The sequence below is a fragment of the Lissotriton vulgaris genome, chromosome 7 (assembly GCF_964263255.1).
Source record: "Lissotriton vulgaris chromosome 7, aLisVul1.2, whole genome shotgun sequence".
NCBI lineage: Eukaryota > Metazoa > Chordata > Amphibia > Caudata > Salamandridae > Lissotriton > Lissotriton vulgaris.
In genome coordinates this window covers 1,508,137,401-1,508,158,072 of record NC_141695.1, presented here as the reverse complement: position 1 = coordinate 1,508,158,072, position 20,672 = coordinate 1,508,137,401, and the positions used below count along the sequence as shown (strand labels likewise).

General features: G+C 48.8%; 1 protein-coding gene across 1 annotated transcript in view; it reads left to right on the top strand.

The window, feature by feature from the left end:
• The first annotated feature begins 900 nt into the window (after positions 1 to 900).
• The window catches only part of LOC147705887 (uncharacterized), a 198,702-nt gene continuing 178,930 nt past the window's right edge, over positions 901 to 20,672 (top strand). The window contains exon 1 of the mRNA XM_086929573.1: positions 901 to 990. Within this exon, the coding sequence (XP_086785699.1) occupies positions 904 to 990 (87 nt within the window). The 5' untranslated portion in view covers positions 901 to 903. The remainder of the gene's footprint in view (positions 991 to 20,672) is intronic.

The following is a 20,672-nucleotide window of genomic DNA, read 5'->3' as shown; positions in this document are numbered from 1 at the left end:
CTAGGTAATTGTCCAGTAGTCTGCTTACATTTTGAAGCATACACATAGCCATATTCACACACACATAGCCTCTCTTTTGTCTTAGACCCACAGTTATTCTTTGTGTTTTCCATATTTACGAGGCCATGAAGAATCACGCAGGGTGACTTTATATGACCTTGTAAATATGGGTAGGAACGCTGCGCCACCGTTGAGTCTAAAAAGGTGACGGACCGGCAGCGCAAAGGCCTTGTAAATAAGGCCCTTTGTTTATTAGTCAAGGGGAGATAAAGAATTTCAGGATGCCATGCAGAGGCCAGGATTCGAGTCTTCTTCCTCTATTCCAAAGTCGGTTACTCTTGCCCCTGGGCCACATCTGCCCTAAAAGTCTGATGCTCTGCTGACAGCCGTCCAGGACTGTTTTAGGATTTTAGGAGTTGTACCTTGGTGTTATCAGCTGAATGTTATTCAAGCATGTCGATTTGTTGAATAGGTAACTCTGATTGTGCTACGACACAGACAGATTTGTAGCAGTGTTGGCTTGGGCGTTTGCCTGCCGGACTCATGTGACGAATTCCACACTTTCTGAGAAAAAATACAATGCCTCTGTGCTCCCCAGATAGAATCCGACATCGATGATTTTTAAATCCTCTGAATTCGGGCTGTTATGTATTGAAATGCAAGTAGCAACCGCAATGAATCCTTAGGGGCTTAATAACAAGCCCCTCGCGCCGCCGGTGCGTCACTTTTTTCCTATGTTAAAAGTGACGCACGGGCGGCGCAGGGGACTCGTAAATAAGGCCCTTACTTTGTGGTGAGCAGACGCGCCTCCTTGCAGCCAGCGGGCATCCACGAACCGGCCGGCCCTCATCCGCTTGTGACGCTGTCTTGCGCATTGTATGATGTGGGGCTGCGGGAGGCGGCATGGCAGGTTCAGCGGCTGATGGGACTGTTGACAGCCGGCTGACGGAGGCTGCCTCAGGAGAACCCCCCCAGGAGAAGATCGTCCAGGTAGGGTCGCTTGGGTTGGCTGGGTTGCCGGGTGTGACGTGAAAGTGTGAACGTCATTTAAATAACGCGCCAGCCTGTGAAGAGCGCCAGTCCGCAGCATCAGACTGAGAAATACCATCAAGGCAGGCCCATGCTTTGATTACCTCTTTCATTTTTGCATAACCTCATCAACTTAGGACATGTGATGACTCCCATATAATGCGCCTGCAGGGAGGCGACTATCTCTCTCAGCCCTGCAGATCTACCTTCTGGCAGATTACGTCTTGGCCTGCATTACTTAAAGTAACTATAGTAAGATATACAGCGCTAGAAATAAGGGGTCCATGAGGACGCGGGGTCGGGTGGCAATTAACGAGTCAGTGAAATGTGCCGACGCTAGCTTTGTGCCGGTGCAGAACACAGTCAGCGATACCGAACTTACTTTGCCTGCTTTGGGTTCGGAATAGCAACTTGCGGGTGGTGAAGGAGGTCTCACTTTGAATTCGACCTAGGCCAAACACAGATGTCTCTCTAATAACCAACCACAGGGCTTTAAACGTGCTGAACAAATTGGGGCGGAGGGGGGGGGGGGGGGGGGGGTGTTCTCAAAAGGGCGTGGCAGTGTAATTAATGGGGTGGTTTAAAACATGTAAGCTAAAAATCTGTGCGTTTGCATAGTGTGCCGCCCGACTTGTATTTTGCTGTTTCTGTCATTGCATCCAGATATATGATACAAAAAGTAACATCATATCCACAACAAGTCAGGCCAATTGGCTTTGTCAATGGTTGTTAGTTGCATACGATAACAAGCATTGGAAATGCAATAGGTCTCGCATTAGGAAAGTTTGAGCTATTGGTATTGTAAATGACGCTTTTTTTTATTTATGTGTTGGTTTTGAAAGTAGCAAAATTAATAGCGTTGTCAGTTACAATGTCAATAGTTTTAACTTTTGCAAATGTGACACCTATAGCATTTGTAATGCAATGTGTGTTGTATTTACGTGACTTAGATGTATTGATATTACAAATAACAATGGCTTTTATTTTTGTAAATAATTAATACTTAAATAAAAGTTATTGTAATTTATAATGGCAATAGCTTAAACTTGGTAAATAACTTTTATGAAGATTATGTTCAGTGTATTTTATTGTGACGACAATCCAAGAACATTGCATTTGCACCTACACACACAGAGCAACACACATGTAGATGTGGTGGTGGTGGTGGATCTGGGGGATATGGTGGTGGTGGATGTGGTGGTGGTGGTGGATGTGGTGGTGGGTGTGGTGGTGGTGGTGGATGTGGTGGTTGTGGATGCGGTGAAAGTGGTGGTGGAAGTGATGGTGGTGGGTGTGGTGGATGCGGTGGTGGATGCGGTGGTGGATGTGGTGGTGGTGGATGCTGTGGTGGATGCGGTGGTGGATGTGGTGGTGGTGGATGCGGTGGTGGATGAGGTGGTGGTGGATGCGGTGATGGATGTGGTGGTGGATGTGGTGGTGGTGGATGTGGTTGTGGTGGATGTGGTGGTGGTGGTGGATGCGGTGGTGGTGGATGCGGTGGAAGTGGTGTATGTGGTGGTGGATGTGGTGGTGGATGTCATGGTGGATGTGAAGGTGATGGATGTGATGGTGGATGTGGTGGTGGATGTGGTGGTTGTGGATGTGGTGGTTGTGGTGGATGCGTTGGTGGATGAGGTGGTGGATGAGGTGGTGGATGAGGTGGTGGATGTGGTGGTGGTGGATGCGGTGGTGGTGGATGCGGTGGTGGTGGATGCAGTGGTGGATGTGGTGGCGGTGGATGCAGTGGAAGTGGTGGATGTGGTGGTGGATGTGGTGGTGGTGGTGGATGTGGTGGTCGTGGATGCGGTGGTGAAGTGGTGGTGGATGTGGTGGTGGTGGATGTGGTGGTGGTGGATGTGGTGGTGGTGGATGTGATGGTGGATGTGGTGGTGATGGTGGATGTGGTGGTGGTGGATGTGGTGGATGCGGCGGTGGTGGATTAAAGAGCCTTCCAATGGGACAGCCGCCCGAGACCAGCCAGCTACCAATCATCGTAAAGCGCGCAGATGAGCCGGTAGTCCACAAGCATATTTATTGGCTGTGTTGTCGACCAATCAGCGCCTTGCTTGCTAAGGCAATTCCGCGGGCTGAGCTGATTAAAACAGGTGAGCGCGTCTCCACAGTTCATTGCGAGTCAGAGGCGGGGACCAGGGGGTGTTTGAAGAGCTCGCGCTGGCCGAGGAAGCAGATTTAACTGCACAGGAGCGCCGCGATGAGGAGGTCCAACAACACTAAGGACAGAGAGCCCAGTTTGGCAAGAGCGCACGACTCACTTGGAATCCAATAGAATAGTGCACTGCTGCCTCAAGGCTCACTGGTACAGGAGAGTGCTGCTGTCCAACTGGACAGAGGAGCGCAACCTTAAACACCAGGTCAACCAAACGCTTTTTTTTTGCGCGACCTGAGTAAATACTGCCCCAGAATAACAGAAACCGTGCTTAGACAGCGTAGGGCAGTGCGACGACCTAAGAAGGCGCGAACAGCTGAGCTGGCGCACAGAAGCTTAACGCGGAAGAAAACGACCGGAGGAAAGCACATGAAAACACACCACATTTCAGTAAGGAGGAACACAGCCTCAACAAAGCACAGACAGCAATTCTCGAGGGTGTAACAGAGTCTGGGCTAACATTGCACAAAAGAGAACAGCATAGGCCAGGAGAGCACAATTAGGGACCAAATTGCACTTATTATTATTGTAAGAGCACAAGCAAATTGCACTTATTGTATGAGCACTACGATGCCACACAACGCATGAGGTTGTTTCTTAGCCGGTCATGGAACTCGCCACCCAAGGAAAGAGACTCCGCACCTCCGACTAGAGTGTCGCTCCATGAAAGCGAGCAGTGTATAACCAACTGAGAAGCGACCAAGGCCACATCTGCCCGAATACGAAAGGGACATACATCTATTGGCTCCTCGCAGAAAGACAACGCCTCAACTCTCCTAATTGAACAACATTTTCAGCCAAGACAAGGAGGAGGCAGCGAGTCAAAATGGAGGGCATTGCTGTGGGGAGGGGGGAGGAGAAATGCGACGCGACGCGACATGGCAGGCAGGGGAGGGGGCGGAGCGGTGGTGTGGGAGGAGTGCGGGAACAGACGGCGAGGGGAGGAGAGTAGGAGGAGGAGAGTAGGGGAGCTGTGGGGAGGGGGGAGGAGAAATGCGACGCGACATGGCAGGCAGGGGAGGGGGCGGAGCGGGGGTGTGGGAGGAGTGCGGGAACAGACGGCGAGGGGAGGAGAGTAGGAGGAGGAGAGTAGGGGAGCTGTGGGGAGGGGGGAGGAGAAATGCGACGCGACATGGCAGGCAGGGGAGGGGGCGGAGCGGGGGTGTGGGAGGAGTGCGGGAACAGACGGCGAGGGGAGGAGAGTAGGAGGAGGAGAGTAGGGGAGGCACGGCCTAGCGGCCGTGCAATCAAGAAGTGAGGGGGCGGGAGAGTAGGCAAGGCAGGCGGCTGGGGGCATGTGCACGCGCTTTTAAGCTCAATGCGCATGCGCATTGAGCTTAAAAGTCACGGGCACTGCAAGGAATCGCCACGATTCCTTGCAAGTTGGATAAAGAGTGGATAAGCCCCCATAGTCTCGCTTGCTCGATGCGCATGCGCATCGACAGGCGAGACCTAAAAAGCAGCAACTATGGCTTGTATATAATATTGAAAAAGCTTCTCTTAAAGCCCTGGTGACACCACAACAATGTTGCTGCTCCTGAGTTTAAAAAAGAGAAGGGAAATCCAGAGAGAAAATTACTCTCTTTAACCCCTTCACTGCGGCGGGTATTCCACCGCAGTGCTAAGGGGGCGGGGGGGCCGCGCGGCGGGCGCATGCTGGTGACAGAACCGCTCCGTCACCAGCCGCGGTTGCGCTGTGCTCATGACGGAGCGGTTCCGTCACGGCCCCGCCCGCTCAATGGAACGTTCAGCGCAGGCGCGGAATCCACACCGCGCAGGCGTTCCGAGCGGGCCGTGACGGAACCGTTCCGTCATCAGCACAGCGCGACCTCGGCTGATGACGGAGTGGTTCCGTCACCAGCAGGGGAGGGGTTAAAGGATTTCCCTTCCCCAACAACACTCACCCGGCATGACGTCATGCCGTAACTTCTCCACTAGTGAGAAGTGAGCAGTGTGAGCACGGGCACATCCATGTGCCTGCTGTCTCGAAACAGGTCTCTACCGGGCTGCTTTGTGCCCTGACACAGGCGGTCTGTGTTTTTCCAGACTGTTGGGACAGCAGTCTGCTGTCACAGTAGTCTGGAAAAACAGTGCCAGGGCACAAAACAGAGCCTGATAGAGACCCGTTTCGAGGCCCCCTTTAAACAAGCATTTGCAATGCAATAGGTCTCGCATTGGGAAAGTTTGAGCTATTGGTATTGTAAATGACACCTTTTTTATTTATGTTTTGTTTTTGAAAGTAGCGAAATTAATAGCTTTGTCATTTACAATGCCAATAGTTATAACTTTCGCAAATGTGACACCTATAGCATTTGTAATGCAATATGTGTTGTATTTACGTGACTTAGATGTATTGATATTACAAATAACAATGGCTTTTTTTTTCAATAATTAATACTTACATAAAAGTTATTGTAATTTTTTTCTTAAAGTTTTGTAAATAACTTTTGTGAAGATTATGTTCAGTGTATTTTATTGTGACGAAAATCCAAGAACAGAAGTGAAATATTAACATCTTTTGTTACATTTGTAATAAAGCTTGAAACATTGAGAGAACATATTTGAACCAGGTGTTGTTGAATGGTTGCACAGATTGATGCTGTGGTTGCGCTGAGTGATGTTGTGATGGCGAACGAGTGATGCTGTGGCATTCAGTGATGCTGTGGTAGCACAGTGATGTTGTGGTGCATCTGAGTGATGCTGTGGTGGTGTGGAGTGATGCTGTATGCTATGCTAGGTTTTGTTTTGCTATCCTATGTTTTGTTTTGTTATGCTATGCTATGTTTTGCTATCCTATGCTTGGATTTGTTATGCTATGCTATGCTGTGTTTTGTTATGCTATGTTTTGTTGTGTTTTATTATGATATGCTTTGTTTTGCTATGCTATGTTTTGTTATGCTATGCTATGCTCTGTTTTGTTGTGTTTGGTTTGCTATGTTTTGCTATGCTATTATATGTTTTGTTTTGCTATGCTGTTTTGTTGTGTTTTGTTAACCTCATAAGTGCTGCGCCCAGTCCAACGGCCGACGGCACCACTACCTCAGGAGTGCTGCCGTTCAGCACTGGAGCTGGACGTTCCATAGCAGCTAAGGTGTTAAGCTATGCTATGTTTCGATGTGTTTTGCTATGTTTTGTTATGCTATGTGTTGTTGTGTTTTTCTATCCTATGCTTTATTTTGTTATGCTATGTTTAGTTTTGGTCTCCTATGCTTTGTTTTGTTATGCTATGCTATGTTTTGTTGTGTTTTGTTATGCTATGCTATTTTTTGTTATGTTCTGCTATGTTTTGTTCTGCTATGTTTTGTTATGCTATGTTTTGTTAAACTATGCTATGTTTTGTTTTGCTATGCTTTGTTATGCTATGCTTTGTTTCGTTATGCTATGTTTTGTTATGCTATGCTATGTTTTGTTATTCTATGCTATGTTTTGTTGTGTTTTGTTATGCTGTGCTATTTTTGTTATGTTCTGCTATGTTTTGTTCTGCTATGTTTTGTTGTGTTTTGTTATGCTATGCTATGTTTTATAAACTATGCTATGTTTTGTTTTGCAATGCTTTGTTATGCTATGCTTTGTTTCGTTATGCTATGTTTTGTTATGCTATGCTATGTTTTGTTGTGTTTTGTTATGCTGTTTCTTTATGCTATGTTTTGCTTTGCTATGCTGTTTTGTTATGCTATGTTTTGCTTTGCTATCCTATGCTTTGTTTTGTTATGCTATGCTATGTTTTGTTAAACTATGCTATGTTTTGTTTTGCTATGCTTTGTTATGCTATGCTTTGTTTCGTTATGCTATGTTTTGTTATGCTATGCTATGCTTTGTTGTGTTTTGCTATGCTGTTTTGTTATGCTATGTTTTGCTTTGCTATCCTATGCTTTGTTATGTTATGCTATGCTATGTTTTGCTATCCTATGCTTTTTTGTTATGCTATGCTGTGTTTTGTTATGCTATGCTATGTTTTGTTATGCTATGCTTGTGAGTGTGTGTGTGCGAGGGTGAGAGTGTGTGAGGGTGAGGGAGTGTGAGGTTGAGGGGGTGTGAGGGTGAGGGGGTGTGAGGGTGAGAGTGTCTGAGGGTGTGTGAGGGTGTGGGGGTGAGGGGTTGTGAGTGGGTGAGGGGGTGTGAGGGGGAAGGTGTGAGGGTGAGGGGGTGTGAGGGTGGGTGAGGGTGAGGTGGAGGGTGAGGGGTGTGAGGGTGAGGGGGTGTGAGGGTATGTGAGGGTGAGGGGTGTGAGGGGGTGTGAGGGTGAGGGGGTATAAGGGTGAGGGGGTGTGAGGGTGGGTGAGGGTGAGGTAGTGTGTGAGGGTGAGGGGTGTGAGGGTGAGGGGGTGTGAGGGGGAGGGTGTGGGGTCGTGAGAGTGAGGGTGTGGGGTTGTGAGGGTGTGGGTGAGGGGGGTGTGAGGGTGTGTGAGGGTGAGGGGGTGTGGGGTGAGGGTGAGGGGATGTGTGAGAGTGAGGGTGTGAGGGTGGGTGAGAGGGTGTTTGAGGGTGAGAGGGTGGGTGAGGGTGAGAGGGTGGGTGAGGGTGAGTGAGGGTGAGGGGGTGTGAGGGTGGGTGAGAGTGGGTGTGGGTGGTTGAAGGGGTGTGAGGGTGAGGGTGTGAGGGAGGAAGCGAGAGGCATAGATTAAATATGGCGCTATGGTAGGGAGGCTGAGAGGGACAGGGAGGTAAAAAAATGGACAGAGAGAGCGATGTCATTCATAGCACAATCTAACCGACCCGTGTCCCAGTATAATCCATCACCAAGGGTGAAGCTTCGGAATGGGTCTTTCAGTCGATTATGGTGAGATGCCTGTCGGATTTCACTTGGGATTTGTGCATGCGCACAGCTACAAAAACACACACGCATGTCTGTTTTGAAAGTCCCCCCAAAAATTGTTTATTTTACAAAATCTTGTGTTTCTCTCGCACAGCACTCATGCCAATCCGCATTCCTTCCCTTTCCGCTCTCCCTTAAGCCTCGCTTTGTGCCCTGCTGGTCGCATTATATATGTTAACATTATAAGGCAGCATGATTGTCAGGAACTCTGAAGCTGCCTCCCATCATGAAACAATAGGCTTGGCTATTGTTGTGTAATTGCATTTATATAGTGCCTACTGTCCTGAGGGGGCGTAGAAGCACTTTATGGAGAGTAGCACGCTACAGGAAACCAAAGTTAGTATTTTTTGGATAGTGATTTTAGTGTGTCCTCAGAAGAAAGCCTTAGTTACGTTACCCAGTTTTCTGGTGGTATCACGTCGAGTTGGAAAGTATACCTAGCGGGGGTGGGAGATGTTCTCTCATTTAAATTATTGGTGGGGTGTAGATGGTTGTAACCTTAGGGTCTCAGCCCAATATGATGCCCCCTTAAACCGTACAGGTTTGACCACAACCAAAAACAATGACTCGTGGAAGCGTCAAATCTGCGCTATAGGGGGAGACGCATTGTAGTAAGCGCTTTACTAGTTCACTTAACAAATATAGAGATGGAGAGAACGCGGCTGGAGGTGTGAGGGGCACAGAGAGGGAGGGAGGAGGAATACACTGATGAGAGAGCGACAGGGAGAGAGGCCTGGGATTGAGAGGGCCTGGTGGGGAGGAAGAGCAACAGACTGGGGGTGAAAGGGAGGGATGCAAAGGGAGCAACAATAAAGAGTCGGGAGTATACAGATGGAGAAACCTAAGGGGAGAGACAGAGGCGAGGGACCAGGAATATAGACATGAGAGAAAGTTTGAGAGCTCTTACAGAGGAGGAAAAGAGACAAGGGCCCTGCGAAAGCACATCAAGAGGAAGAAGAGACAGTAAAAAAAGGAGAACAGACAAATTGATGGAAGGTAGAGAAAACAAGCTCTGGGCATTGCTGTGGCGGGGGAGCGTTAGCCTTTGAAGTCTGAAGCGTCAAAAACAGTGCTCTAGGGGGGGACACATTGCAGTAAGTGCGGAGAGAACATGGCTGGAGGTGTGAGGGTCACAGAGAGGGAGGGAGGAGGAATACACTGATGAGAGAGCTGACAGGGAGAGAGGCTAGGGATTGAGAGGGCCCTTTGAAGCATCGGTGAGTCAGGGGGCGGGGGAGTGGGAGCGGGAGGCATTCCTTTGAAGTCTGATGCCGAAGCTCAGACAAATGGTGGAATGGTGGTGTGCGAGCGGCTTCCTTTCAAGTAGTCTGATGGGGGGGCGGGGAGCAAATGGCGAGTGCGTGCAGGAAGCACATGCACTGTCCATAATCTGCATTGTAAAGCCCCTTCGTAAGCTTTCCTGGAGCAGCTCTCTATATCTCTCACATAGTGATTGCTTACGCAATACGCTAGGCGAGACCTAAAAACTGCTGGTGCTCAGTGAAACCCGGCCCACTTAAAGCCCTGACTAACCAGCAAACCTTTTGTTCAAGTCTGTCTAGTGGAGGCTAACTGGTGCTCTAACACCTTGAGGCAAGCACCTTTGAGGAGACAAATGCACCTAGCTCGTTCCTTCATAACCTGAACTAGGATTTGGAGCAAGTGGTGAGCGTGTCGGACTCCTAGAAAATCGATATCACAAAAGCGCGTCCGATGTTGGGTGGGCCTCCGATGGTGTTACTGTATATTAACAAGGGACCTCTAGTTTGGTGTCTTCGTTTGGAGACATACCAGAAGCAATCAAGTGCTCCAAGATAGCGGATGTGAGGCCCTTATTCCTAGTCCCAGAAGAATCAGGATGACACTATTTGGGAAGAGGGCATGATAAATTCAGGAAAATAAAATCTAGGGGATTTAACATCAGGTCTCCTGTCGGATATCCCAGGGCCTCGCCTCTGTTGTTCGCAAGAGAGCAGTACATATGGAGAAGAGGAGAGATGGCATAGGACCTTGCAGTGAACATTCCAAAGAAAGTGGGGGACAGGGCTTATCAAGATAAAGGGTTGCGGAATGCCCTGTGCCATTGAATCAGGAATGTCAACAAAACGTACATTGCACAGAGCCGTCTAAAATAGCTTAGTTGCCAATGCTGGATGAGTTGCTCGTAAAAATAAAAAAAGCTTTGCATGCAATCCTCAAATCTGTTGCCCTAAATAGTAACAGTATGAAAATTGAGGCTAGTCTTCTGAGGTATGTTGGCCAAGAACTAAATGAAATTAATTCCTGTTTTCCATTGTTAGTGAGACCAGTGGTTACATTAAAAACAGAGAAAACTGGTAAAAAATCTTTAGCTAGGTAGAAAAAGTTGTTACTTCACCTTCGGTTTGCATCTCTAGAGTCCCAATGCTTATAAAAAGAGGTGAGTGCTATGGGTTTCATGTCACAAGTCCTATCAAACCTTCTGTTAAGAGAAGAGGCTCACTGGCCAGAAGGAAGCCTGGGAACAGATAAATTCTAACAAGCATTGGAATTGCAATACTTCTCTCAATTGTTTGATTTAGAGCGATTGGTACTGTAAATGTTAATGTATATGTGTAATAAAATAGTAAATAAAAATTGTAAGTTTAAATCTTTTCAAAAATAATCCCAAAATCAAACGATTATTGTACCTAAAGAGACCAAGTGACGGTACACAACACACTCATGTCATTGTAGATGCTTTTATCGAGTTTTTTATTAGCATGTATATAAGTTATGCATTGTGTAGATGTACATTTGTTCAAAAAATTGAAAGATTTATTGGAATTTTTTTTGTTTGTTAGTTACATAGTTGAAATGTCATGAATAATTTCTGTTATACACCCATTACAAAAAATTACTTCACATGCAAAAGGTAGATGAGCCATTAATTCATCTGTTAAATCTTCTGTTTCTGGATTTATGAAGAATCAATCTACTGGTAGTTTATTATTATGTCCATGGATTGATATGTTTCACTTTTTTCCACCTCTGTTGTTAAAGTACAAATTTGTTGTGTCGTTATTTCGGCGCCATATATATAAATGTTAATTTTTTCTGGGGGTGCCTCTGTAACCTGTGTAAAAAGCAATATGAAAATATTAGTGTTATGTTCTCAAAGTAGTACATTTCTGAAACATAACTATTGTTGTTGATACATTTTTATATCAGATGATTTTTTGTTAAATTGTACCACATTTGTATTATTTATTTTAGGGCAGTAAATTAAACTCTAGAGGCGTTAAGTTCTTGTTAAAAGTTAAAAGATGAAGCTCTTTTGATGCAATAAAAATTTTTTCACACTAAGAGGGGGTTAAATAAAGAACCTGATTTAGAAAAATCCCATAGTGGTTAGAATAATGTAAAGTACTTAGCTTTTGGCCTTGGTGTGAGAGCACCTGTTGCAGTATTTAAATTATGACTCTAGTGGCTGTAAGGTAACTACCCCTGTTACTGCTTATTTAGTATTTAAATAAAACAATATTTGGGGTTCAGAGGAGTTGTGACAACTTTTGGGTCTGGTGCCACTGTAGCGCTGCAGTATTGAAATGATAGTCTTAGTGTGTACTATATAACTACAATAGTGAATGTGTTGTGTAGTAGTAAAATGTAACAGTTGTATGTTAAGTGGGGTCCATAGAGATTTTGGTCCCGGTGCCAATGTATATGCTGCACCATTGAAATGATACAGAAGGGGTGGTGATGGACGGAGCATCTGAACCAATCAAACACTCACACCCAGTCAACAGATCTGGGTTTAATCCATCACCGTTCTTTAGCCCACTCTGCCACCCCGGTTCAGACATGGCCATATGCAAATCAGTCTGACCCTGTGCCTCATGGGAACAGTCCAACCCGAACTGCCAAGCCATGCCTTCCCTGGACCGGAAACAAGCTTCCTAGGACCGTTTTCTGGCATTACAGCCTTCTTCAGCCAGGCTTGCTTGAATCCAGTGGCAAAGTGAGCAAGGGACTCACGTCTGAGCATACCCTGCCAACTTATGGCGAACAAAGGGGTACAAAAGGGGATGGTGATGGACGGAGCATCTGAACCAATCAAACACTCACACCCAGTCAACAGATCTGGGTTTAATCCATCACCGTTCTTTAGCCCACTCTGCCATCCCAGTTCAGTCATGGCCATATGTAAATCAGTGTGACCCTGTGCCTCATGGGAACAGTCCAGCCTGAACTGCCAAGCCATGCCTTCCCTGGACCGGAAAGAAGCTTCCTAGGACCGGTTTCTGGCATTACAGCAGTCTTCAGCCAGGCTTGCTTGAATCCAGTGGCAAAGTGAGCAAGGGACTCACGTCTGAGCATACCCTGCCAACTTATGGCGAGCAAAGCGGTACAAAAGGGGGTGGTGATGGACGGAGAATCTGAACCAATCAAACACTCACACCCAGTCAACAGATCTGGGTTTAAACCATCACCGTTCTTTAGCCCACTCTGCCACCCCAGTTCCCATGAGGCACAGGGTCAGACTGATTTGCAAATGGCCATGTCTGAACTGGGGTGGCAGAGTGGGCTAAAGAACGGTGATGGATTAAACCCAGATCTGTTGACTGGGTGTGAGTGTTTGATTGGTTCAGATGCTCCGTCCATCACCAACCCCTTTTGTACCGCTTTGTTCGCCATAAGTTGGCGGGGTATGCTCAGACGTCATTATTTCCTTTAGTAGCATTTGAGAGCGCACCGGTTTGAAAACGCCAACGGTGAGTTGAGGCTGTGATTCTGAACTATCAGGACCACCGGCACAGTGTTCTGCATGCAAATGAGCCTGCCCAAACATTTCACAACCTACTAAAGGAAATAATGACTTGCTGAAAACTTTTAAACGAACATTTGAACTCACCAACAAAGTGTTCAAACTAAGCTTGTATGTGGGACTTCAAATCCCAGGTGGCATTGAGGAAACCTACACCCCAGACACGCCCAACGGAGGCGGGGAAATGCACAAATAAAAACCAGTAATTTCATGCAAGCCTCAAATGTCGTTTTATCAGCAGCCCCGAGGAAGAGGTGGTGACACCTTGAAACGCGTTGGCATATGAAACAAAGGTGAAGCAGAAAGGCAGGCTGCAAGTAATGGCTGGAAGGTTAGAGCACTGTCGTGTGCACTCTCAAATGCTTCAAGGCAATTTGTTTGAATATATATATATATATATATATATATATATATATATATATATATATATATATATATATATATATATATTCACTGAAAAAACCATAGGTTTCACACTAGTTATAGTTAGCTGGTCATTTTACTCATACATAACCTATGAAATTCCCCTGTTATAGTTACTTCAGCTAACTATAACTTGCGCGCCCGCAATACACTGCTGATGATGTCACATATTACATCACTCATGACATGGTCAGTGACATCACTCATGACATCACTGATAACATCTCAAATGACATCCCTGATGACATCACTGATGACATCATCCAGTGAATGTGTCTCTTTCTGAAAAATAAAGAAATATTTTTTATATATGTATATCTAAAGGTCGATGGAAGATTGAATGGGTAAATAAGTCTCTAAATGGATGTTTTTTTTGTAAAATTGATTGTATAACTGACTTATGAAGTATATCTTAGTAAAAAGGTGTATTAGCGACTAATCTTTAAATATTTAAATATCTGTATCAGTGTCTCACTTTGTATATAAGTGGCTGCATGGGGTGGTGAGTAGCTACATGAGTGTGTATATGGGTTATTAGTTATTTTTTTAAATATCAGAATAAGTGTCTGTATGGTTCGGTGGGGAGTATTACTTAGCGCACAGATGCCTGAATGACTGACTCACTGATGTATGTGTTTTGAAGACAGCATGTGTGCATGACTTTATAGGTGGATGAGTGTGCGTATGGGTGTGTTAGTGAGTGTGTTAGTGAGTGAATGACTGTCTCAAAAGTATCTTTATGAGTAACTACATATGTTTTAAACTAGTATAGGTGAGTATTGGACAAGGTACCCTTGCTCTTCAGAGCGTTCTGAGGACTCGCATACGTCAGCGCTGTGCTATAGGTGCGCTGCGCTTTTAACACTACCCGTTTTGTATCTTTGTTTATTTTATTTCATTCTCCTCTGTTTTTAACTTTGTGCATCTTTCCTCATACCTGCACCTTAATAGTTGAATCACCGCTGCTTTAGCGGGTCCGGTTTTGGGGGTTCCGATAGTGTGGAGAATCGTCTGCCATCTTGGGAGTGGTTGTGACGTTTTCTGGGCGCCATTCTAAGCGGTCTAGTGGTGCTGCAGTCACGTGGTCACCCTTTTTAAGGCGGTTCTTCAAGGGGGTCAGCCTGGACAAGGTACCCTTGCTTTTCAGAGCGTTCTGAGGACTCGCATACGTCAGCGCTGTGCTGTAGGTGCGCTGCGCTTTTTAAACTACCCGTTTTGTATCTTTCTTTATTTTATTTCATTCTCCCCTGTTTTTAACTTTGTGCATCTTTCCTCATACCTGCACCTTAATAGTTGAATCACCGCTGCTTTAGCGGGTCCGGTTCTGGGGGTTCCGATAGTGTGGAGAATCGGCCGCCATCTTGGGAGTGGTTGTGACGTTTTCTGGGCGCCATTCTGAGCGGTCTAGTGGTGCTGCAGTCACGCGGTCACCCTTTTTAAACCAGTCCTCTAGCGCGCAGCGGTATCGCTCAGCGGGAGCGCCTTCTTCGCGCCTGAGTCGTGCCAGAGTCCTGCTCGTCTGCGCCCGTCAGCGCTAAGGAGGCGCTAGGCGTGGCGGCTCTCTGCTCGTGGGAGTAAATCATTTTTCCAGGTAATGTCTTCGGTGCATGGATACTCCCGGGATGAGTTACACGGCTTTAGGCAGTTTGTCCCATGCTGTGTGCATGGGCCTGTTAGTCCCCTCTGTGGCCCGTATAACTGTACCTGTGGGGTTTGGTCTCTCACTGCCCCCTCTCCGATTTCTGCCCTGACGGAGCCTTCCCCGGTCAAGCCCCCTCGTAGTAGACCATTGGTCTCTCGAGATATTACTGTCTGGAATCTCAATATTAGGTCCCTTCCAAAGTACCACTCAGAACTTTATGATCTTATAAGTGATGAGTCACCAGACGTGTTTTTCATGACGGAAACATGGCTCCAAGAAGATGATACGACAGCCGTGAATCTTGCACTCCCTTCTGCGTATTCCATCTTCACACACAATCGGGCATCCAGGGGTGGTGGCATCGCTGTAGCCGTAAAGTCCTGCTACCCATGTGAATGGAGGGTGGTGGATTTGGCAGGGTGAGAAAGCGCTTTCTTCAGAATTTCTATTAGCCATCATTTTACTTTGTCCGGCCTCTTAATTTACCGCCCTCCTGGCTGTGACACTGCTTTTAGAAAGGCTCTCCTGGAATGTGTCAGCTCTTTGGCTATGGGCTGCGCTAACTTCTGCATTCTTCGAGACCTCAACCTTCATTTTGATTGTGGCCATATGTCTGCTATCAGTAGTATTCTGGCTGATTTGGAGGCCCTTCAGCTTAATCAACCGGTTACCTTCCCCACTCACGTGGGGGGCCATATCCTTGATCCATTCTTTACGAATTTAACTGGGGCCAAGGTGGCTAGGCCCAGTCCAGTTGCTTGGACCGATCATTTTTTTGTGAAAATTCTTCTTGTGATTAAAGAGCATCCATTTAAGCCCCTGGACAGAGTAGTGTTTAAACGCCATTGGAAGAAACTCAAACTGGAGGATTTTCATCATCTCCTGGAGGTCAACCCATTAAACCCTTTCCTCAATGTAGAATCTGGGTATGACCTATTTTGTGATTGGGTTTCTCGGGCCCTGGACGCTTTGATCCCCGCTGCCTGGACTACATGTCGTTCCAGAGAACCCAGCCCATGGTTCAACCGTTCCCTGGTGCCGTTAAAAAAAGCTTGTAAACAGGCAGAAAGGGACTGGCGAAAATCCTATAATGCTGGAAAAAAAACTGTGTATTTCTCTAAAATCAAATCATATCATAGAGCTGTGTGTAGAGCCCGTGCAGCCTATTATTCCCAGGAATTTAGAAATAGCCTCAATCCGTCCAAGTTAATTTTTAAAGTCCTTAAGGACCTGACGGCTAAAAGAGCAACTGCGGCGGAAATCTGTTCAGTGGATAACTGCGAAAGTTTGGCTGCTTTTTTCGTTGAAAAGGTCCAAGCGAGGGGCGTGGCCAAGATGGCGGAGTGAGAGAACGCTTCTTCTCGATGCTCCCCGGCCCGACTAGGCCCGAGCCCTGAAATATAGCTCTTTCTCCCCCCCCGGAGCTTAACGGCACGGGGAGAGATAGCGGAACCTGCAGAGACAACGCTGGTCGAGTCCTAGCCTCCGTCTAGCCTCAGGAGAGCCCGTCGGACGGTGTTGAAGGTCCGACCCGGGAGACGCGAGGAGGAGGAGGCCGACCCCAGAGCACGTCGGCCGGACGCACGCCGCGCCCAGTGCCGCTTGGAGTGAGCAGCCGGTAGAGACGCCGCAACGCCTCAATCAAGAGGTCCTGGAAATTTGGAGGAACCACCGTAGTAGCCCAGCAGAGTGTGACGCTTGAGTCCCGGCATACCCATCTGGCCGTCCCCGGGAGGGCATCGAAGGGACAAGGGTGCGGACCCGGGGCCTTGTGCGGAGCCCTCCCCCCTCTGCTTCTCCGGCGGCAGGACTCCACAACTTAGTGAACGCCGAGGCTCGCAGCGACGCCGGAGTCCCCGGCGGCCCCACGCCCTGCATAGTCGGGCCCAGAGCGAATCCCGGCCATTAGCACTGTGACGCACGACAAATTTGGCCGAAGCCTAGAGATGGCGGAATCGCCCTGAAGGGCTTCTGATGACGGCGACGGCTGGGAGTCCTGCGCATCTACGGAGGAATCCACAACGCCTCCCGAACAGTGACGGGAAGAGGGGACAGTCACAGGTGATCGTATCTTGGCCTAGTGGAGGCCGCGGCAGACGGAGGCTAGTGAGGCCTACAGACGGAGTGGGCACCCTGCAATAGCTATCGCACCCGGACCCCCACGTGACGATCCCAGAAGTACTGGCCCCAGAAGGTGCTTGGTGTAGTGCCGGCGGCGATCCACGGGCCCTTGTCTACCACGAGAGAGGTGACCCGGCCCGCATTCAACCCAAGATGGCGTCGGGCAAAGGCAACAAGCGGGGAGAGTGCACTCTCCCGGAGAAGCTCAGAAGATCCCAACAGAGGGGACATAGGGGGCCGTCTTCAGCAAGCCCGGCCGGGGCCTCGCAGAGTTCGAATGGAGGAGAGCCACCGGTCACCAGATTGTTTCTTGAGTCGCTGTTTAGCACCCTCTGAGACGATTTTCATACATTGAAACAGGAGGTGGCGGGCGAGGTCCGGGAGGTGCGAAGAGAAGTGGAAGAGATCGGGGAACGAGTGGCCACAGTGGAGGGCACGAACCACCGTATCGATGAGGAGTTAGCCCTGCTACAACAGGAGGTGCTGCGCCTCAGAGAGCAGCACCTAGATCTGCAGATGCATAACGAAGACCTTGAGAACCGCTCTCGGCGAAACAACATTCGAGTCCGGGGGGTTCCGTCCTCGGACGAAGGCACGGATGTGACTGGCTACCTGAGAGACCTGTTTCGAGCGATCCTAGGAGAACCACCGGAATTTCCGGTCAGGATCGACAGGGCGCATCGGGTGGGACCACCACGGCGAGCATCGGCACCCCCCCCCGACATTTTGGCTTTCCTTCCGGACTACCCATTGAAAGAGCACATCATGGCGGAGGACCGGAAACAATCTGGGTTCAGTTTCCGTGGCCACCCTGTGGGACTGTACCTGTCCGCCATTACTTTGCAAAAACGGAAATCATTTAAGATCGCCACAGAGAGCACGAAACACCATATGCCTGGGGCCATCCGTTCCGCCTCATCTTTAGATGGAACGGCACGATGCACCAACTTCGATCCCTCCAGGACACCTGTGAGGTCCTGGGGATCATGGCGGAGGAGGAAGACACGAATACGCCGAGCGGGAGACGTGGCCCCAGAGGCGGCTGGCAGAGGGTGTCACGGAGACGGGGAACGGCCAACCCCAGGAGGCCAGACTCACCCACCATTAGAGCCAACATGGCGGATGCGGTCTCCGAGGCTGCCAGAAGCAACGTAGCTACCGGTGACGTGGCTCTTACAGCATAATGATGCTCCGGGGGGAGAACACCACAGCCTTACTGGAATAGCAGGTTCGGGTCTTGGAGGGCGGGGGGGTGGGGGGAAGTGGGGAAGGGGGTAAGTGGCTGGACGTCCACATTGGTAACTCACCACAGACTTGCCCAAGGGCATGACTGGGACTAACATTTGTTTGGATTTTGGGGGTTTGTTGGGGGGAGGGGGGGGGGATTCTTTGGTTGGTTGCATGAAGGGTGTGTTGGGGAGTGGGGGGTGTTGCTGGGAGGGGGAGGGGAGGGGTGGCCAGTCTGGGAGTTGGGTGGGGGGGGTTTGGGGGGAATCACGGGGTCCGTCCAGTGCAACTGTGCTACTCATCACAGCCTGGCTGTGCTTCTACACATCACCTACACCGTGCCTACCCCTCTTAGGCCGTGACACATTGCGTCTGCCTTGGTCTAATCCACACCGATGACGGCTTTCACAGTGGTTACCCTTAACGTGAAGGGGTTAAATAATCCTATCAAAAGAAGGGCAGTTCTTTCTTTATTGGAAAATACCCACGCGGATATTTGTCTTCTCCAGGAGACACATCTTCTGGCCAGAGACTGCCAGAGGATTCGCTGCCATAAGTTTCCCACTCAATTCTTCTCCTGCAATACCACTAAGACCGCTGGGGTCGCACTTTTGATATCCCACAATTTTAAGGGGGAGATTCTACATACGTTTGCTGAGAAGAAGGGCAGGCTCCTGGCTTATAGGGTCAAGTACGGGGGACTGACTTTCACTGTTGGGTCGATGTATAGCCCCAATGAACACCAGGAACAATTCCCACATTCGGTGGTGGTGGATATCACCGCCACACCAGATAGGCACATCATCATGGGGGGGATCTGAATATGGTCTTCGACTCCTCCCTGGATAGGTCCGTGCAACGGCGACCGCAGACGGGGGAGATCTCGCAGGTGGGTAAACGCCAGCTGGAAGACTCAGATCTCCATGACCTCTGGCGCACCTTGCATCCCACCACCCGGGATTATTCCTATTATTCACACGCTCATAAGACCTACGCTCACCTCGATCATCTCCTGGTCTCCAAACCGTTCCGCGATCTAGCCATGGCATCAACGATAGGGGTTCTTTCTCTATCAGACCACGCCCCTGTTATGGCAGAGTTTCAATTGCCACCGATATCTCCGAGGCGCGGGGTATGGCGCCTCAGAGATACCTTGCTGCACAGACAGACGGTGGTAAAACATATTCAAGATTCAATTCGGGAATTCCAGGAGCACAATGATAATGGTGACACTTCCCTAGCAACACAGTGGGCGGCACTGAAGGTGGTGCTCCGAGGGGAATTTATTGCTATCTCCTCAGCTGAGAATCGGGAGCGTCAGCGGAAACGTGAGGAACTCACAGGCAAGGTGCGAGAACTGGAACAGGTTCACCAGAGGACGGGGGCACCCAGAATCTGGAAGCAGCTTAAGGCGGCGAGGAAGCTTTTAGCAGCCTTGGATACGGACAGGGCGGAGTACGCTACATTGCGCTTGAAGCATGCGTATTATACTGGTGGGGACAGGTGTGGGAAACTCCTGGCACATAAACTTAGAGAAGCACACCAGAAGCACTTAGTGAAGGAGCTAGCGACGCCCTCCGGGGAGTCGGTGACGGAAGATGACCAAATAGCTGACGGCTTCCGTCGATTTTATGCAGACCTCTATAGGGGCGAACCCCCGTCAGCACTGGCAGAGGAGACCTACCTGTCCTCGGTTGACCTTCCCTCCCTTGCTCCAGAGCAGGCAGAATATCTCGAGAGGGATATTCGAGTGGAGGAAGTAATCACAGCCATTTCCAGGCTTAAACACGGGAAAGCCCCGGGCCCCGACGGTTATACCTCCCTCTTTTATAAGACTTTCTGCCCCATGCTGGCCCCGATCCTCACGCGCCTCTTTAACTCCTTCTCCGAGCCTGGAGCTATTCCCCCGGATCTGCTTAGGGCAACGGTTTCGGTTATCCCCAAGCCGGGGAAGGACCGGACACAATGTGGCTCTTACAGGCCTATCTCCCTCTTGAATGTCGACCTTAAGTTGTACACTGGGATCTTGGCGGCCCGTTTAGCGCTTCATCTTCCGGGTCTAGTGGACTCGGATCAGGCTGGATTCGTCCCGGGGAGGCAGACAGTGGACAACACCAAGAGGGTAGTTCATGTTCTGGAGAAGGCCTCCAGAATACCCGGATAAAGGATGTTACTAGCAGTCGACGCAGGGAAGTCCTTCGACAGGGTGCACTGGCCATATCTAGAGAGAGTTATGGCGAAAGTCGGCATTGGCGAGAAATTCCGCACTCTGGTGTTTAACTGCTATAAGTTTCCATCAGCAGTGGTACAGGTTAACGGTTGCAGTTCTCATCACTTCGCGATCGAAAGGGGTATCAGACAGGGGTGCCCATTATCCCCCCTCTTATTCGCGCTTTACATGGAACCTCTGGCCCAAAGAATTTGTCAAAATCTGAATGCCCTGGGAGTTAAGATGGGGGAG